Consider the following 15,089-nt stretch of genomic DNA (forward strand, 5'->3'; position numbering starts at 1 on the left):
GCAAACAATTCACCAAGTAATCCACCCCTGTTTGGTGAAATCTGGGTCACACAACCACGCTTTCCCAAGCATGCCCTTTGTGGTTGGACGGGATCACCGCATACTGCAGCCAGCTTTAAAAAAGCAGGGAGGCATGTTTCCTATTCCTTTCCACCCCAACCCAGTGCTGCTTCTTTAACAAGCAAATTGTTTGTGTAGGGCTTGACATTGGTGCCTGTCCTTAAGCACCATCCAGGTGGCTATGGGAAAGGGGGCTGTGCTGAGATTGGAACCATTGATCCCAGATGTCTGAAAAGCTGCAGCACGAGACCTCCTGCCCCTGCCTCGTGGGCTCACTCACCATGGCTGCGGCAGCAGAGCGACTCTTGCAGTAGCCAACAGTTCTGCTTACATTGTGGCTTGCTGGGAAGTGCATTGAGGGCTGTTTCTTTTATTAAACGATTTAACCTTGCACCTCAAACAATGTCTGCACTGTCAATGCTACTCTTGTTCTTTGCATTCTTTGCAGCTGAAACCTTGTCCGTGGGCACATTCTCCACACCAGGACAGTGACTTTCCCAGATTAGAAGGTGGAAAAAGAAGACTCGGGAGGACATATTAATGCGTGCCTCCACGAGTGACAAGACCGAGCTCAGTGCATGGACGATTGCAGTGTCAGAGAGCATGCACAGTGACCGTGAGGACAGGAGACCATGCAGGGAACACAAGTATGACACACAGGATGAGATGAAGAGGATTATGAGGGAGCAAATAGACATGTTGAGGCATCTGGTTGATGTTCAAGAAAGGCAGCTGGATGCTAGAGTCCCGCTGCACCTTATACTGAACCTGCTGCCCCCGTCACCAAGTTCCACATCCTCCTCTCCCAGGCATCTAGTATCCCTTGTACTCTACTCCAGAGGAGGGTACAAGGAACAGAAGGTGCCCATTCCCACAGATTTGATTGTTATTGCAGTACAAATTGTAAGCAACCTGTCCTTGTTTGTCCCGCACCCCGCAGTCTTATCAGCCCCTTAGACCCAGTTTATCTTTACTTTTCTTTGCTGAATCTCATCAGTGTTTGTGAGCCTAATAAAAGTTAATGGATTGAGGAGAAAAGGCTCTTTATTCGCTCAGCACACTGTGGTTAGCGGGGGTGTATTTTACAGGGGAGGACATGCAGTGAAGGGGGCAGCTTGGTAAGGAACAACACACAGAAGTTTCACATGCCTGTTGGTCATAGATGAAACTAGTCATAGATGAAACTCCAAAGCCTCATGGAGAAGCAGTGCACCTCTATGTGCTCTTCTTATTGACCTGGTGTCTGGCTGCTCAAAATTGGCTGTCAGGCAATCTGCCTGCACCCCCGCACCCTGCCGGAAATTTAGAATCATAGACCATCAGGGTTGGAAGGGACCTCAGGAGGTCATCTAGTCCAACCCCCAGCTCAAAGCAGGACCAATCCCCAACTAAATCATCCCAGCCAGGGCTTTTCTCCCTTTGTTTCACAGATATTATGGAGCACACAGCAAGCAGCAACAACAATGGGAATATTGCTTTCACTGAGGTCTAACCTAGTAAGCAAACCACGGCAGCAGGCTTTTAAATGTCCAAAGGCACATTCTACCACTATTCTGCACTGCTCGGCCTATGGTTGAACTGCTCCTTACTTCTATCCAGACTGCCTGTGTACGGCTTCATGAGCCATGGAAGCAAGGGGTAGGCTGGGTCTCCAAGGATAATGATTGGCATTTCAACATCAACAACAGTTATTTTGCACTCTGGAAAGAAAGTTCCTGCTTGCAGCTTTCTGAAGAGACCAGAGTTCCTAAAAATGCGGGTGTCATGTCCCTTTCCCGAATATTCCACACTGATGTCGGTGAAATGGCCCTTTTGACCCACCAGCACTTGCAACACCTTTGAGAAGTATCCCATTCGGTTTATGTACTCTTTGGCAAGGTGGTCTGGTGCCAAGATAGGAATATGCATTCCGTCTATCGCCCCACCGTAGTTAGGGAACCCCATCGCGGCAAAACCATCCACTATATCCTGCACGTTTCCCAGAGTCGCTACCCTTCTTAGCAGAAGTCTATTGATTGCCCTGGCAACTTGGATCACAGCAGATCCCACAGTAGATTTACCCACTCCAAATTGATTCCCCACTGACCGGTAGCAGTCTTGCATCGCAAGCTTCCGCAGAGCTATCACCACTCACTTCTCAACTGTCAGAGCAGGTCTCATTTTGGTATTGCTGCGCTTCAGGGCTGGGGAGAGCTCCTCGCACAGTTCCATGAAAGTGGCCTTACACATTCGAAAGTTCTGCAGCCCCTGCTCATCGTCCCAACGCTGCATAACAATGCAGCCCCACCAGTCAGTGCTTGTTTCTGGGCCTAGAAGCAGGAGCGTAGCTAGTGGGGTGCAGGGGAAGCAGTTCTTCCCATCAGCACATTTTCAAAAAAACCACACCTTAGGTGGGGTTACCATGGCGCCAGGGGCAGGGCCCACGCTCTACTCTGAAGCTTGGCCTGCCTGGCTTCCCCCAGTTTGCTGCATACCCCGCCCCTCCCCAATCAGCTGTGTCTCCCAGCAGGAGGGAGACAGCTGATCCCGTGACGGGGAGGGGAGGGGAAGAACTGAGCTCCAGCAAGCTGGACTCCTGCAGGCAGGCTTTGCCGGCTTCCCCTAGTGTACTGCATAATCCCTGCCCCCTCCCTGCCTCGCTGATTGTCCTGCTGGGAGACAGCTAGAGACAGCTAATCAGTGAGGGGAGGGGGAAAGAACTGAGCTCCAGCAAGCTGGGCTCCTGGGGAGGAGGAGAGGCTGGGGCCTTGGGGAAGAAGAGGGTTGGTCAGGGCATGCCCCTATAGGGGGCAGGGGCACCCACCTACCCACCAATCAACTGTTTATGGGGCCTGTGGGGGCCCATGAGCCATCAGGTGTTCGGTGGGGGCAGGGGCAGTAGGGTAGCTGGCTAGGGGAGCGCGAGTGCTGGCTATTTAGCTGTTTTTTGGCCACCAGCCAATCAGTGAGGGGAACTGCTCCTAGAGCAAGGGGCTGAGCAGCTGAGAGACCCCACCTACTTCTTCTACCTGCTTCTTGTGGCACTGTGGCAGGTTTGTTTTCTCTGGCTCTGCAGCAGCAGCTCCTAACCTGTCACCCAATTAAAGGCAGCCAGTAGCAGCAGCTGGTAAGTGTATTTCAAAGGGGGTCTTTCTTGTGGTGAGGGTGGCTTGAGGGGGGGAGGACTGGAAACCCCCCAGGTGGCTGTGAGAGCCAGCACCTGGCTGCTGGTGGGATGGCTGTCTGCATGGTGGGGGGCAGGGGGCTCAGCCAGAGGCATCTCCAAAAACATCCCCTGCACTTGGGCAGCTGGACCAGGACAGGCATTGAGGGGGGGAGGCGCATCTCCTGTGGGGTGGGGTGTCCCTGATTGCCCTCCCTGCCCAGGCAGAGACGCCTGCCTCTCAGAGACAGTGGCCATGTAGTGTGCTTGGTTCCCCCTCCCTGGCATCTGGGTGACTGCCTCTTAGGGGGTGAGGGGTGGAAGGGAAGAGGCAGTGGGGAAGAGATAGGGGTGGGGGGTAGGAGAGGAAAACTGAGACTATCAGGGGAAATCTTCATAGCAGTACAATCTCTGCCTTGGGGGTGTGGATGGAATTGTCTCCCAAGGGAAGGCTGCAACAAATTATCTGCTGTTGTAGAATCTGTTTAGTTTAGTTCATGTGCTCTGACAAACACAAGTCCAGGCACCGTGTTGGAGGGCAGGGAGAGGTAGCCTGATTTTCCCTCTCCTATCAGGGGAAACCTGAATTGTCTCCTAAGGGAAGGGCTTGTGATCATGTTGGGAGGAGGGGGAGGCATTGCTGAGTCCCAGGACTGAGGCATTCTCTGGTAATGGTGGTCATTAAGTTACTAATTGTCATTCACTTGCTGCACACAATAGCAGGTGATGGTTGTTTAACATCCACCCAACCTTTTGGTCAATGCCTTGTTTCTTGGGAGTTGCCTTCTGTAACTTCTCTAATTTCATCCCACTCTCCTGTGAGTACAAATTCTGGTTCTAAGGACCTGGTGCCTGGATCCCATATTGCCTTGCACTGGGATTAGGAATTAGTGCCCTGACATGCAACTCCTCCTATTGTGCCAGTGTAGATCCTGCTGTTAGTACAACTATTTGCAGGTGCTCTTGTGTTTAGCTGAAACTTTGGACTTAGTTTAGTGGGGATGGACTCAGAGACTGAGGGCTTGGCTACACTTACCATTTGCAGTGCTGGTAGTTTGCAGCGCTGGTCATCCAGCTGTGTAGGAGCAGCGCTGGTGTGTGGCCACATTTGCAGCATTTCCAGCGCTGTTGGGAGTGATGCATTATGGGCAGCTATCCCAGCGTTCAAGTGGCCGCAACGTGCTTTTCAAAAGAGGGGGGTGGAGTGGGGTCTAGTGTGACAGGGAGCGGGGGGGAGAGAGAGAGAGTGGATTTTTGGAGCCAACACTGTGTGTTAGCTTCCTGACTTGAAAAATCAGAACATTTTTCCGACCCCTTAGTCTTAACTCTTAATTGCAAACAGCCTACAGGCAACACGACTCCCTGCTGTTTCTCTGCCTGCCTCTCATTTGATTGTTTACAGCCAGGTACAGATGATCACAGCAAACAGGAGCTTTGTTTGTTTTTTAGATAGCAGCAGCGGCAACGGAGGAGCCCCACAGAGCTCGTTCACAACAGGGAGGAGGATCTCATTTGATTGTTCACAGATTGATCACAGCAAACAGGAGCTGATAAGCAGCTCCGGTAGAAACGGAGCTCCGGAGGTTCACAACAAAACAAAGAGAGGCTGCATAACAAAACAAAGGGAGTAATTTAGTTAAAAGCATTCTGGGATATCTCCTTATTCCCTGGAGGCCAATAAAAGCGCTGGTGTGTGTCCACACTTGATGAGCAGCGCTGGATCACCAGCGCTGCAATCGCTACAACCCCAACCTGGCCAGGTGTACAGCCAGCGCTGCAGCCAGGGAGTTGCAGCACTGGATGTGCCTTGCAGGTGTGGACGGTTACTAATTGCAGCGCTGGAAAGCATCTACCAGCACTGCAACTTGCAAGTGTAGCCAAGCCCTGAGAGCTAAACTGACACTACTATCCTGCTGTGTGGATCCCAGTGTGCTTGTACTGTGAATTTTTGGCATGCATATGTGGCTGTATTTATCTCATTGTGCTGACAGTGCTGCTTCCTTGGTGTGATGATGACATTATGCTAAGATGAATCATGAAAATAGTGTCCTGGTGTGATGGTCACTCTGTGCTGTTTATGTGACTCTTGCATTTTTGTAGTCTGGGTTGGTGTAGCCCTGTTGTTCCCAGGAAATTAGAGCCACAAGGTGGGTGAGGTAATAGCTTTTATTGGAGCAACGTTTGTTGGAGAGAGAGAGAGAGAGAGAAACAAGCTTTGGCGCTTTCATGGAGTTCTTTCTTCTTCCTGAAGAAGAGTTCTGTGAAAGCTCAAAAGCTTGTCTCTCTCTCTCACCAACAGAAGCTGGTCCAATAAAATATATTACCGCACCCACCTTGATATATATTACCCCCTCCCCCCATATTACCTCACCCAGCTTTCCAGGAGTGAGTTTTCATGATGACATGGGAAGTGCTCTGACTGGTCCTGACTTCTCTGTATCAGCCCCTCTAGCTTGCACTGCAGCCCAGTACCTGGGGGCTGGGTGCCTGCAGCCCTGAGACTCTGTGAGATCAGGGACTCGCAGACCCAGCTGGGAGGGGAAGGGCACCTCCTCCTCGGCCTCTCTCTTGCTGCCTCCTTTTCCCAAGTGCCTCAAGATGCACAGAGCCAGCATGGCCAGGTGCTGCATTGGAGAGTCTCCCAGTGCAGCCCCCCATCCCCTCTGCCCCATGCGAACCCCCAACAGACCCTGCCCACCTCTGTCCGATTGTCTCTCTTAAGCGGGGGACTGTGTGTCCCCCCCTCCTGTGTGCCACAGATTGCAGAGCAGCCCCCTCAGGAGAGATGAGAGGGGCTGTCCCACCGGGTGCGTGCGCAGCCCCCCGGAGCACTGCTTTGTCCCGTTATATCCGAATTCGTGTTAGATCGGGTCGCGTTATATCGAGGAAGAGGTGTAATTTGATATGTCGGATGGCGCCTCTTTTTATGTGTTCGCTCCCCCTGAGGTTAGAACCTGGCTACGCCACTGCCTCTGCCCTAGCCCTGAGCCCCCTCCCACACCCCAAAACCCTCATCCCCAGCCCCACCTCAGAGCCCACAAACCCAGCCAGAGCCCACATTCCTCCACAACCCCCAGATTGTGGAATATAAGGATATTGTTAAATGCTTACTGTTTTCAGTCCATTTTTACTTTATTTAAAAAATTATATATTGGCCTACAAGGCAGGTGGGGGGCGGGGACTTGTACCCGTTCTGGGCACCACCAAAAATTATGCAAACCTGCCACCCCTGCTGACATGGAGTGATGAGCTGGGGAATCAGACTCCAGGAGCAGACTGTGTTTGCCTAAGCACCCTACTGTGCCTAGGAACTCAGCAGAGGGAACTGCTTTGCCAAAGTGACCCCTTGGGTTACAAATCACTTTAGTAGGGAGTGCAGGGGAATGGCATGTTGTCACCCTGATTGTGTGAGGAAAGGGCAGCAGAACTGTGCTTAGCCTGCCCTGAGTGACGCTCACTCGCTAAGCAGGGGGGTAGGGATGCCAAATCCCCGTGAGAGAGAAAGAGGGTGGGGACAGGGGTCTGTATCCGGGGGTGTGGGCTCTGCCTAAAGAGTCCTAGACGCCATTTCACCCTTTCCCTCCCCACTGTGTAAAGACAGAGCTGATCAGACACTGGAGAGTGTTTGGTTTGTTCAGTGATCGCTAGAGCTGAAATCACTGAGAACCAAGTCTAGCAGCTGAGCCTTAGGGCACGTCTATGCTTAACACGCTGCATCGGCACAGCTGCACCAAGGCAACTGTGCTGCTGTGATGCTTTAACGGAGACGCTCTAAGATGAGATTTTTCACCCCTCTGAGTGACATAGTCATACCTGTGATGGGTTTGGTCACAGAGACCCCCTTGGGATTAACACCTGATGTGCTGAAACGACCTCTAAGACTGTTTCCCCTGCCAGCTTGGGACTCCAGAACCCTTTCTTGTTGAGCCAGACACACTAGCCTGCTGCAACACAAATCCATGGCCTGAGCCACGCCCCCAAAGCTGTAGACTTAACTGAAAACATCTCAGCAAGTACTCCTGTCTCCAGTACCCAGACACCCAGCTCCCACTGGGATCCAAACCCCAAATAAATCCATTTTACTCGGTATAAAGCTTAAACAGGGTAAATTCATACATCGTCTGCCCTCCTTAACACTGATAGAGAGAGATTCACAGCTCTTTGCTCCCCCAGGTTTTAATCACTTACTCTGGGTTAATTGAAAAGCAAAAGTGATTTTACTAAGTACAAAAAGTAGGATTTAAGTTGTTTTAAATAATAACTGACAGAACAAAGTAAGTTACCAAGCAAAACAAAACACACAAGTCTATACCTAATACATTAGGAAACTGAATACAGGTAAATCTCACCATCAGCGATATTCCAATAAGCTTCTTTCACAGACTAGACTCCTTTCTAGTCTGGGCCTAAGAACATAAGAAAGGCCGTACCGAGTCAGACCAAAGGTCCATCTAGCCCAGTATCTGTCTACCGACAGTGGCCAATGCCAGGTGCCCCAGAGGGAGTGAACCTAACAGGCAATGATCAAGTGATCTCTCTCCTGCCATCCATCTCCATCCTCTGACTAACAGAGGCTAGGGACACCATTCTTACCCATCCTGGCTAATAGCCATTTATGGACTTAGCCACCATGAATTTATCCAGTCCCCTTTTAAACATTGTTATAGTCCTAGCCTTCACAACCTCCTCAGGTAATCCTAATCCTTTCCCCTGGTACAGATCTTGTTAGTTCCAGCTCAGGTGGTAACTGGGGGATTTCTCATAACTGGCAGCCCCCTTTGTTCTGTTCCACCCCCTTTTTATAGCTTTGGCACAAGGCAAGAATTTTTTCTCTCTGGGTCCTCACCCCTCCTTCTAAATGGAAAAGCACCAGGTTTAAGATGGATTCCAGTACCAGGTGACCTGGTCACATGTCACTGTAAGACCTCATTATCCGTTCTTTCAGGGCTGGCCTGCACATACCGAGGAAGGTTTGCGAGTAAACAGAGCCATTCACAACCTCATTAATGGGAGTCATCAAGACTCCAAGCCACCATTAATGGCCCTCCACTTTGCATAGTTACAATAGGACCTCAGAGTAATACTTCATATTTCTAGCTTCAGAGTTAAGATTGATACATGCATGCAAATAGGATGAACACGCTCAGTAGAATATAAGCTTTGTAATGATACAAGAGACCGTTTGCATGAAGCATATTCCAGTAATATATTTACACTCATAAGCATATTTCCATAAACATATGGAGTGCAATGTCACAATACCGATATAGATCTGTAGTTCAGGCCAGACCCCAGTTGTTTATGTGGTGGTGGCAACAGCAGCTGAGGCATTTCTTGATGCCATCTCGGTATCTCCCATCCCTTCAGTGGGAGTTGAACTCACATGAACGCTCATAACTCTGGGCCTTCACCGACCAAGGACAGCAACTGTGGGTGAGGTATAGGGGAGGGAAAGGGCAAAGGCAGATTAAAGGAGAATGTATTGGACTTTCACACTGCAAGGGGAGAAACTGAGGCAAAGGACACTGCCCAGTATATTCTGGGGTAGGAATTTGCTCATGCCTAAGGCTACGATTATGTCATGGAGGTCACAGACAGGAGGCCTTTCCGCTCCAATTAGCTCTGCCCTCCAATAATTCCCACCCCAGACTGACCAGGGAGCAAAGAGCTCCCTAGCCTGATGGGGGAGGAAGGCCATGGGACTCCCCACCCCTGCACTGGGCCCTATCTGGCGAGTCTCTGCTGCCAGGGCCCGTATCCTCCCCGTGGTGTTCGGCCAAGATGCTGATCTTCTTGACACCATGGAAGGGTGTGGCATGGAGCGTAGCAGCATGGACAGGGAAGGCCATCTCCAACACCAAGCATCCCCAGCTTCCCCAGCTCCAGGGCACAGGAGGGTGGAAAAGGGCTCCTTGGTGTCCAGGCTCTGCACCCACTGGGGCTGGTGAGCCACACCCATGGCCATTCGGGTGGAGTTCTCTGGCTCCCACTGCACCTGGATCACCTTGACCATGTCTGCCTTGATAGGCACCTCCTGCTGCTATCAGCTGAGACATCCCTCCGCCCGCTGCTGCCCTGCAGCCCCCTCCTGCTCGGCGAACTGCAGCTCCTGGTGGGCTTTCTGCAGCTGCTTCTCCAGCACCGTGATCTTGGCCAATGTGCTAGTTCCTGCTCGCTCACCCCCACCCTCCACTCCACCTGTCCTCCCATTCCCCTCCCGACATCCCCAGGCCTTCCACATTGACCTCCTTCCTTTCTGCCACTGGCTGGGGGCTTAGAGGGGCTGAGCTGAACCCACCTCCTAATTTTGTCAGTATATTTTTAGTCAAAGTCAGGACAGATCACAGGCTTCAGTGAATTTTTGTTTGTTGTCCGTGACCTCTCCATGATTTTTACTAAAAATATCTTAGCCAACTCCACCTGGCAGAAGGGTTACACCTGGCAAGAAATCAGAAAAATGACAATAGATTCCAAGGCTACTGAGAGTGGGTTGTCCCTGGGAGGTGACACACAAAGACCCTGGATCCTGACCCACAGGGATAATGGAGCCAAGGGAAATTCTTCATAGTGCTGACTGCTCATTGAGGATGATCCGTCTGCACTGACAAGGTTTCAGTCCTAGAGGATAATCTGATCTATTCAGATCATTAGACTGCAAGAGCCAATGCCTGCCTAGTCCACAGTGAGTGACCCCTGGAGCTCCCAGGAGAGCCAAATGAAGGGAACCCCGAGGTGCCAGGACAGGACATTCTGTTCTGGTGCCTAAGACATCTAGGATACCCCTCGATAGTGACTGACTCTTACTAACATTTGCAATGACGTCCCCAGCTGGTTCACAACCAATCCATCATTTCGGGGGTCAAAGCACCTTTACAGCAGTGATGAGACCCAACTAGAGATGGTCAGAGGCTGGTATTGGAACAGAGCAGAGGACCTCTTACCGTGTTGGTGCTGGTGGTGGGGACAGCAGACATGGACAGATCGTATGTCTGAGATTTCATGCTGAACATTCGGAATCCCTTGATCCATCTCCTGTATTCCTCTCTCACCTGGAGAGTGAGGGACACGGTCACTGCACTATGTAACTAACGCTGAGAAGATCAGACATGGCCAATGCAAGGCCGGTGAAGGTGCTGGGTGAGCGCTGACGGGCTGTGGGCGTTACCTGGCGATTGAGGAGACAGTGCACCAGGAAGATGAAGGCTCCCTGCAGGCTGTTGACGATGGTGAATAAATACGCCATGACCGCGGCTGCTGGGCCAACTTGGAGGAGACCAAGGCTCCATGTGCAGCCCAGAAGGAAGAGCTGGGCGATGGCTTTAAAGGTCAGTAACCTGGATAAAGGCAGATGGAGAGATCCCGTTACAATAACCCTGTGGGGAGCCATTGGGTCAGGAGGATCCGGGCAGAGTGGAATGGAGCTACTGGCCCCTGCTTTCCTGTGTGGGACAGGGTTACTCTCAATGCAAACACACTGGGAATTCGTTCCCATGAATCCTAGATGTGTGTTCCCCTCCTGAAATCCTTCACACACCCAGAGACCTTCCAAACCAAGGCATCTGACTCTCCAGGATTGTTTTGTTGCCTTCTCACCTGTGGTCTCTGACATTGGACACCTCTTCATTGAGGGAGGAGAGTCTGTTTCTCAGGATCCACAGGGTCAGCACAAAGAACGTTATATTTATCTGTGGGAAGAGTGGGAAATATTTCCTGTAAAACATCCCATCCGGTGCCAGTGACTCCAGCTGAGGCAGAGAACAACTCCAGGGGACCGAGCCAAACACTGCAGAACCAGGGACTGGTTATTTCTGGTGGAAATCATCCCCTCTCCTGTAGTATCCCCTGGTAGCTCTCGGTAACACCTTATGCGTGGAGCTGACAGCACAGCCAGGGGCCAGGGCTGATCTGGATCAATGGGATCACAGAGGCCAGATGCTGCTCAGAGTTCAATATGGAGCCCCTCCAGTGGAGTTAGGAGTTATTTTGGGTTTACACTGGTGTAACTGAGAGCAGGATCTGGCTCAGAGATTCCAGATCCTGCCTCTAGAATACTTCCTGCCACTTCCAGGCTGTAACAAATCCCCCCCCCCCCAAACTTCCCCAGGGCGTAGGGAGAAATATGTAGGGACATTTGTTTCCCCCTCTACAAAAACCACTGAAGAGTGGAGCCCTCTCCTTTCCTTGTTCCTTGGGTCATTAACTTGACTAGACCAAACTCTTCTGTCTTCACTTGGCAAAATCCTGCTGACGTCCCTGGGAGCTGTGCCCGAGTAACGGCTGCAGGCCTGGGGACACAGCACAGGGATTAATCCCGGGACTGACCACAGCAGATGAGCCAGGTGGGACCTAACTGGGTCTTTCCTTGTGTTTTTATGGGCCACATTCCCCTCCCTGCTTCACTGAAATCAATGGGGTCACAGAGGTGAGAGGAGAATGGGGCCCTGTGGTTCTGTGAGGTACCCACCAGGATTATGGCACAGACTGGACCCAGGAAGCTCCAACGAAAGCCTCTCTCCAGACTGAGCCAGCAGCTACAGGGAGGGAGGAAGAAGAAGGTGACTTTAATGGGATTACTGCCCTTTTTCAGTCCTGAGGGCAGAGAGGGGGTGTCACAGGGCAGCTGGCTCTCAAAAGCGAGATGGATCTCAGCCTGCCTGTGACATGGCCGACTCTATTGCGAGTAGCAGGCAAACAGCCCTTCCCATGTCCCTCAGCATTTCCTGCTTTCAGCCACCACTTCCTCTTCCACCTCCTCACATGACCCTTTCTGGTGGATGGGCGCAGTATTGATGGAGGGCCAGACATGCAGCGGAGGGACATTGGCCTAGCTGCACTGAAGGAAGTGGAGCTGCCCTGATTTAAACCAGCTGAGGATCTTGCCTGGGGTGTCTGGAACACGCCACGCCCTGTTTTAGTGGAGTCGCTCACTTTAGAGAGGGGATCCGCAGGGGTTTGCACACAGTAAGAAGGTGCATTTGTTTCCTACCCACCAGCCCCACAAACCCAGCCTGGGAGCTGGGAGTCAAGCTGGGATCTTTCTGGCTTGTTCTTCTGCATCGTCAGTGGGGTGAGGAGTGTAGATGTCTGACAGGGGGCAACTCAACTGCAGCGCTCGGGGCAGCTTCGTGTCCCTGGGGATGGGAAGGGTCCCAGGGGGACATTCAGCTCCCAGGCAGGGCGAGCCGGGAAATCTAGGTTCAATCAGACCTGGGGTGAGCCGGACAAGCACATGGACGCTCCATCCTAGCTCCCCTTCGGGATGGGCGCTGCACGTACTGTGTGGAAGTTCCATAGCCGCCAGGATTCACCGCTGCACAAATAGCCACCACCAGGGCTGGGAATCCGTAGCCGAATGGGTACATGAATCTCTTCTTGAACCGGCTGGCGCTGGTGTAATTCACGACCTGCAGGTTCCAGACGGTGAGGAAGAGGTGCAGCCCCTCCAGGAACATCCAGGTGAAGCAGGCCAGGAAGAGGTAGTGTAGGAGGCCAGCAATGACAGCACACGCCACCTGGGGGAGACAGAGAGCCAGGGACACTGTGGTGGGAAAGGGAAATGCTGAGTATGGGGGAGACCTGCCGGGGGGTCACACCGGGATTCTTGCTAGCACAGCTCTCCAGGTACAGCGCTCCGTGACCCAGAGATGGCAGGTTCCTCCTTCTGTGGAGGGTCCTGTGCCTGCACATTGCTGATGCAGGAAGGGAGCAGAGATTAGTGGTTAGAGCAGGGGAGCAGGGCTCAGGGGATCCAGGTTCTGTTCCCAGCCCTGCCACAGAGTCCCTGGGTGACCATGGGCAAGTCACGTAGGAGAGGAATCGAGGCACAGGGAGACTGTGACATAGGGATAGAACTGGCTGAACTCCAGGGGCTGGGGACACTCAGAGCACTGTGCCCAAAAGTGAAGGGGCCTAACAGGGTGGAAACATCCCCCCAGGAATCCCCACTGTATCCTGCACAGCCCATAATCCAGGGAGCACAAAGGGTTTCAAAGCCCCACACCCCAGCCCTGCTGCGCGTGGAGGCACAGAGCAGGGGAGAATCAGGCCGTACCTGACTGCCAGTGTGGGTCACCACAGTGAGGAAGAGCAGGTCGGCCAGGAAGAGGCAGAGGCAGAGCTGCAGGTGGAGGGAGGTGCTGACGTTGCGGATGGAGCGGCACAGGAGGAAGGTGAGGATGGCGAGGAGGAGGCACAGCAAGGAGAGGGTCAGTCCCATGTAGGTGATGATGGTCAGTGGGTAGCTCTCCTGTAACACAGCAAAGGGAGAATCACCAGTGACCCCAGCCCAACCCCCTCGTCTCCGACTCAGCCTTTTCCCCAGCAAAGCCTCCAGTCGCTCCAGGGAGAGCTTTGCCCAAGCTGGGTGCGGAGCTCAGGGTCCAGCCCTGTGACCCGAGTCTCACGGTGAGATACCGTCACTGCAGTGAGAGACATTAGGACAGCCACGCTGGAGAGAAGGTCACAGTTGCAGGTGGTGTGAGTGGTGTTCGTGTGCACGGTGGTGCAGCCGTCCAGAGACCAGCTGCCACTCTCGGCCACCACTTTCCAGTAGACGCAGAGAGCCTCTTCCTCCTCTTTTTTGGCCTAGAAACACAACAGAATCATCCTCACGGGGCCACAGAACATAATTTCTGTTATCACATGTCTATAGCAAACCTGGGGCCACCTACAGCTTCACGGCTCTCCCCAAGCAGCCCCCAGTGCCCACTGGGGCCATCCCGGTGACAGCAGAGAGAGAACACAGATCCTGCTGCTCCAAAAGCACAGGCCCTGCTATTGGAGCAATAGAGAAATAAATCCTTGCTAGCCGTTAGCACTATAAGGAACGTGGCACATGGCTGAGTACTTCTGACTGCATCCAGCAGAGGGCAGTGCTGTGTGCACACATACACATATGCACCCTAAAAACTTTGTTACCAAATCAAAGTGTTTCATGCTGATTTCCTGATCTCCACTATCAATAGAAAGCAGCTTTCCAGTTACTCCAGCTCAGGGGTGAGCTAAGGGGAGCTGTTACCCTAGAGCACTTTGCACAGCCCTGTGTCGTGCTGCGACCCCCCGGTAACCTCCTCCAGTCAAACAGCCCCAATGCATCAGGAATAAGGAAGCCTCTGCTTCTCAGGACATCAGGGAGCCAGAAAGGCAGCACGGTCCAAATGCCAGGCAGGAGATGGTGCCTTTTATATGCTTCTTTGGAGACCCAGGTATGGAGCAAAGTGAGGGGATCTTCCTCCACGCACCTTTCTATGGCGTAGGGTGAAGTTTGCACATCTGGAGAGGTTAATGGCTCTTCCGTCTCCGACGGCCCCACTCACCACCCTGGAGTTGAGATGACTCTTCTCCAGCTTCCCAACCGGCAGATTTCCCTCACTGAGACGTCTCGCACTGATGATGGAGTCCAGGGTGGAGTAGGAAATAAAAGCAGCAGCCCCCAAACCTGGTGGGAGAGGAGATGATCCCTTGTTAGGGAGATGTGGACACTATGGCAAAGAATGAGCCCGCCAGGTGCCCAAGGGTCACAGTGAGTCTGTGGCAGATCTGGGAATGGAACCCAGGATCCTGGCCACAACTCTTAAGATTTAGCCACTGGACCATGATACCTCCTCCCTCGGAGCCCCCAACAATGCGTCCATCTCTGCATCCTGCAGCTGGACGTTTCCAGCTGAAGATTCAGTTTTTCTCAGGAAGAGCAGGAGAGGGGCTGGCCAGGGATGAGCGTCCCCTGGTGCTCGAGGATTCAGGGCCCTGAATATGGCAGCTGAGGGTCCACGTTACCCTGGGCCCCCACATCTCCATTTGGGGGTCTAGCTAGACTAGGGTGTCTCTGCCCGTTCCATTCTCTGGGCCCACTTCATACCAGAGACCCTCCGTTGAGCCATCTCCCCGC

At 52.6% G+C, this 15,089-nt stretch overlaps 1 protein-coding gene across 6 annotated transcripts in view; it reads right to left on the reverse strand.

Moving 5' to 3' along the window:
• LOC123353430 (adhesion G protein-coupled receptor E3-like) overlaps positions 1-15,089 on the reverse strand; it is an 83,309-nt gene that overhangs the window by 29,276 nt on the left and 38,944 nt on the right. For 3 of the 6 annotated variants that reach the window (XR_006574500.1, XR_006574502.1, XR_006574499.1), the window contains 8 exons: positions 14,443-14,639; positions 13,616-13,786; positions 13,254-13,448; positions 12,479-12,714; positions 11,667-11,733; positions 10,796-10,887; positions 10,368-10,536; positions 10,144-10,251 (listed from right to left, as the gene is read on the reverse strand). Coding sequence is in view for 2 of the 6 variants with exons in the window: in XM_044994501.1 (XP_044850436.1) it covers positions 8,594-8,629; positions 10,144-10,251; positions 10,368-10,536; positions 10,796-10,887; positions 11,667-11,733; positions 12,479-12,714; positions 13,254-13,448; positions 13,616-13,786; positions 14,443-14,639 (1,271 nt within the window). In the remaining 4 variants the exon portion in view is untranslated. Of the gene's footprint in view, positions 1-8,354; positions 8,630-10,143; positions 10,252-10,367; positions 10,537-10,795; positions 10,888-11,666; positions 11,734-12,478; positions 12,715-13,253; positions 13,449-13,615; positions 13,787-14,442; positions 14,640-15,089 lie in introns of those variants that run through there. The other 3 variants (XM_044994501.1, XR_006574501.1, XM_044994500.1) reach the window with 3 other exon arrangements.

This window comes from Mauremys mutica, chromosome 20 (genome assembly GCF_020497125.1).
Source record: "Mauremys mutica isolate MM-2020 ecotype Southern chromosome 20, ASM2049712v1, whole genome shotgun sequence".
Classification (NCBI taxonomy): domain Eukaryota; kingdom Metazoa; phylum Chordata; order Testudines; family Geoemydidae; genus Mauremys; species Mauremys mutica.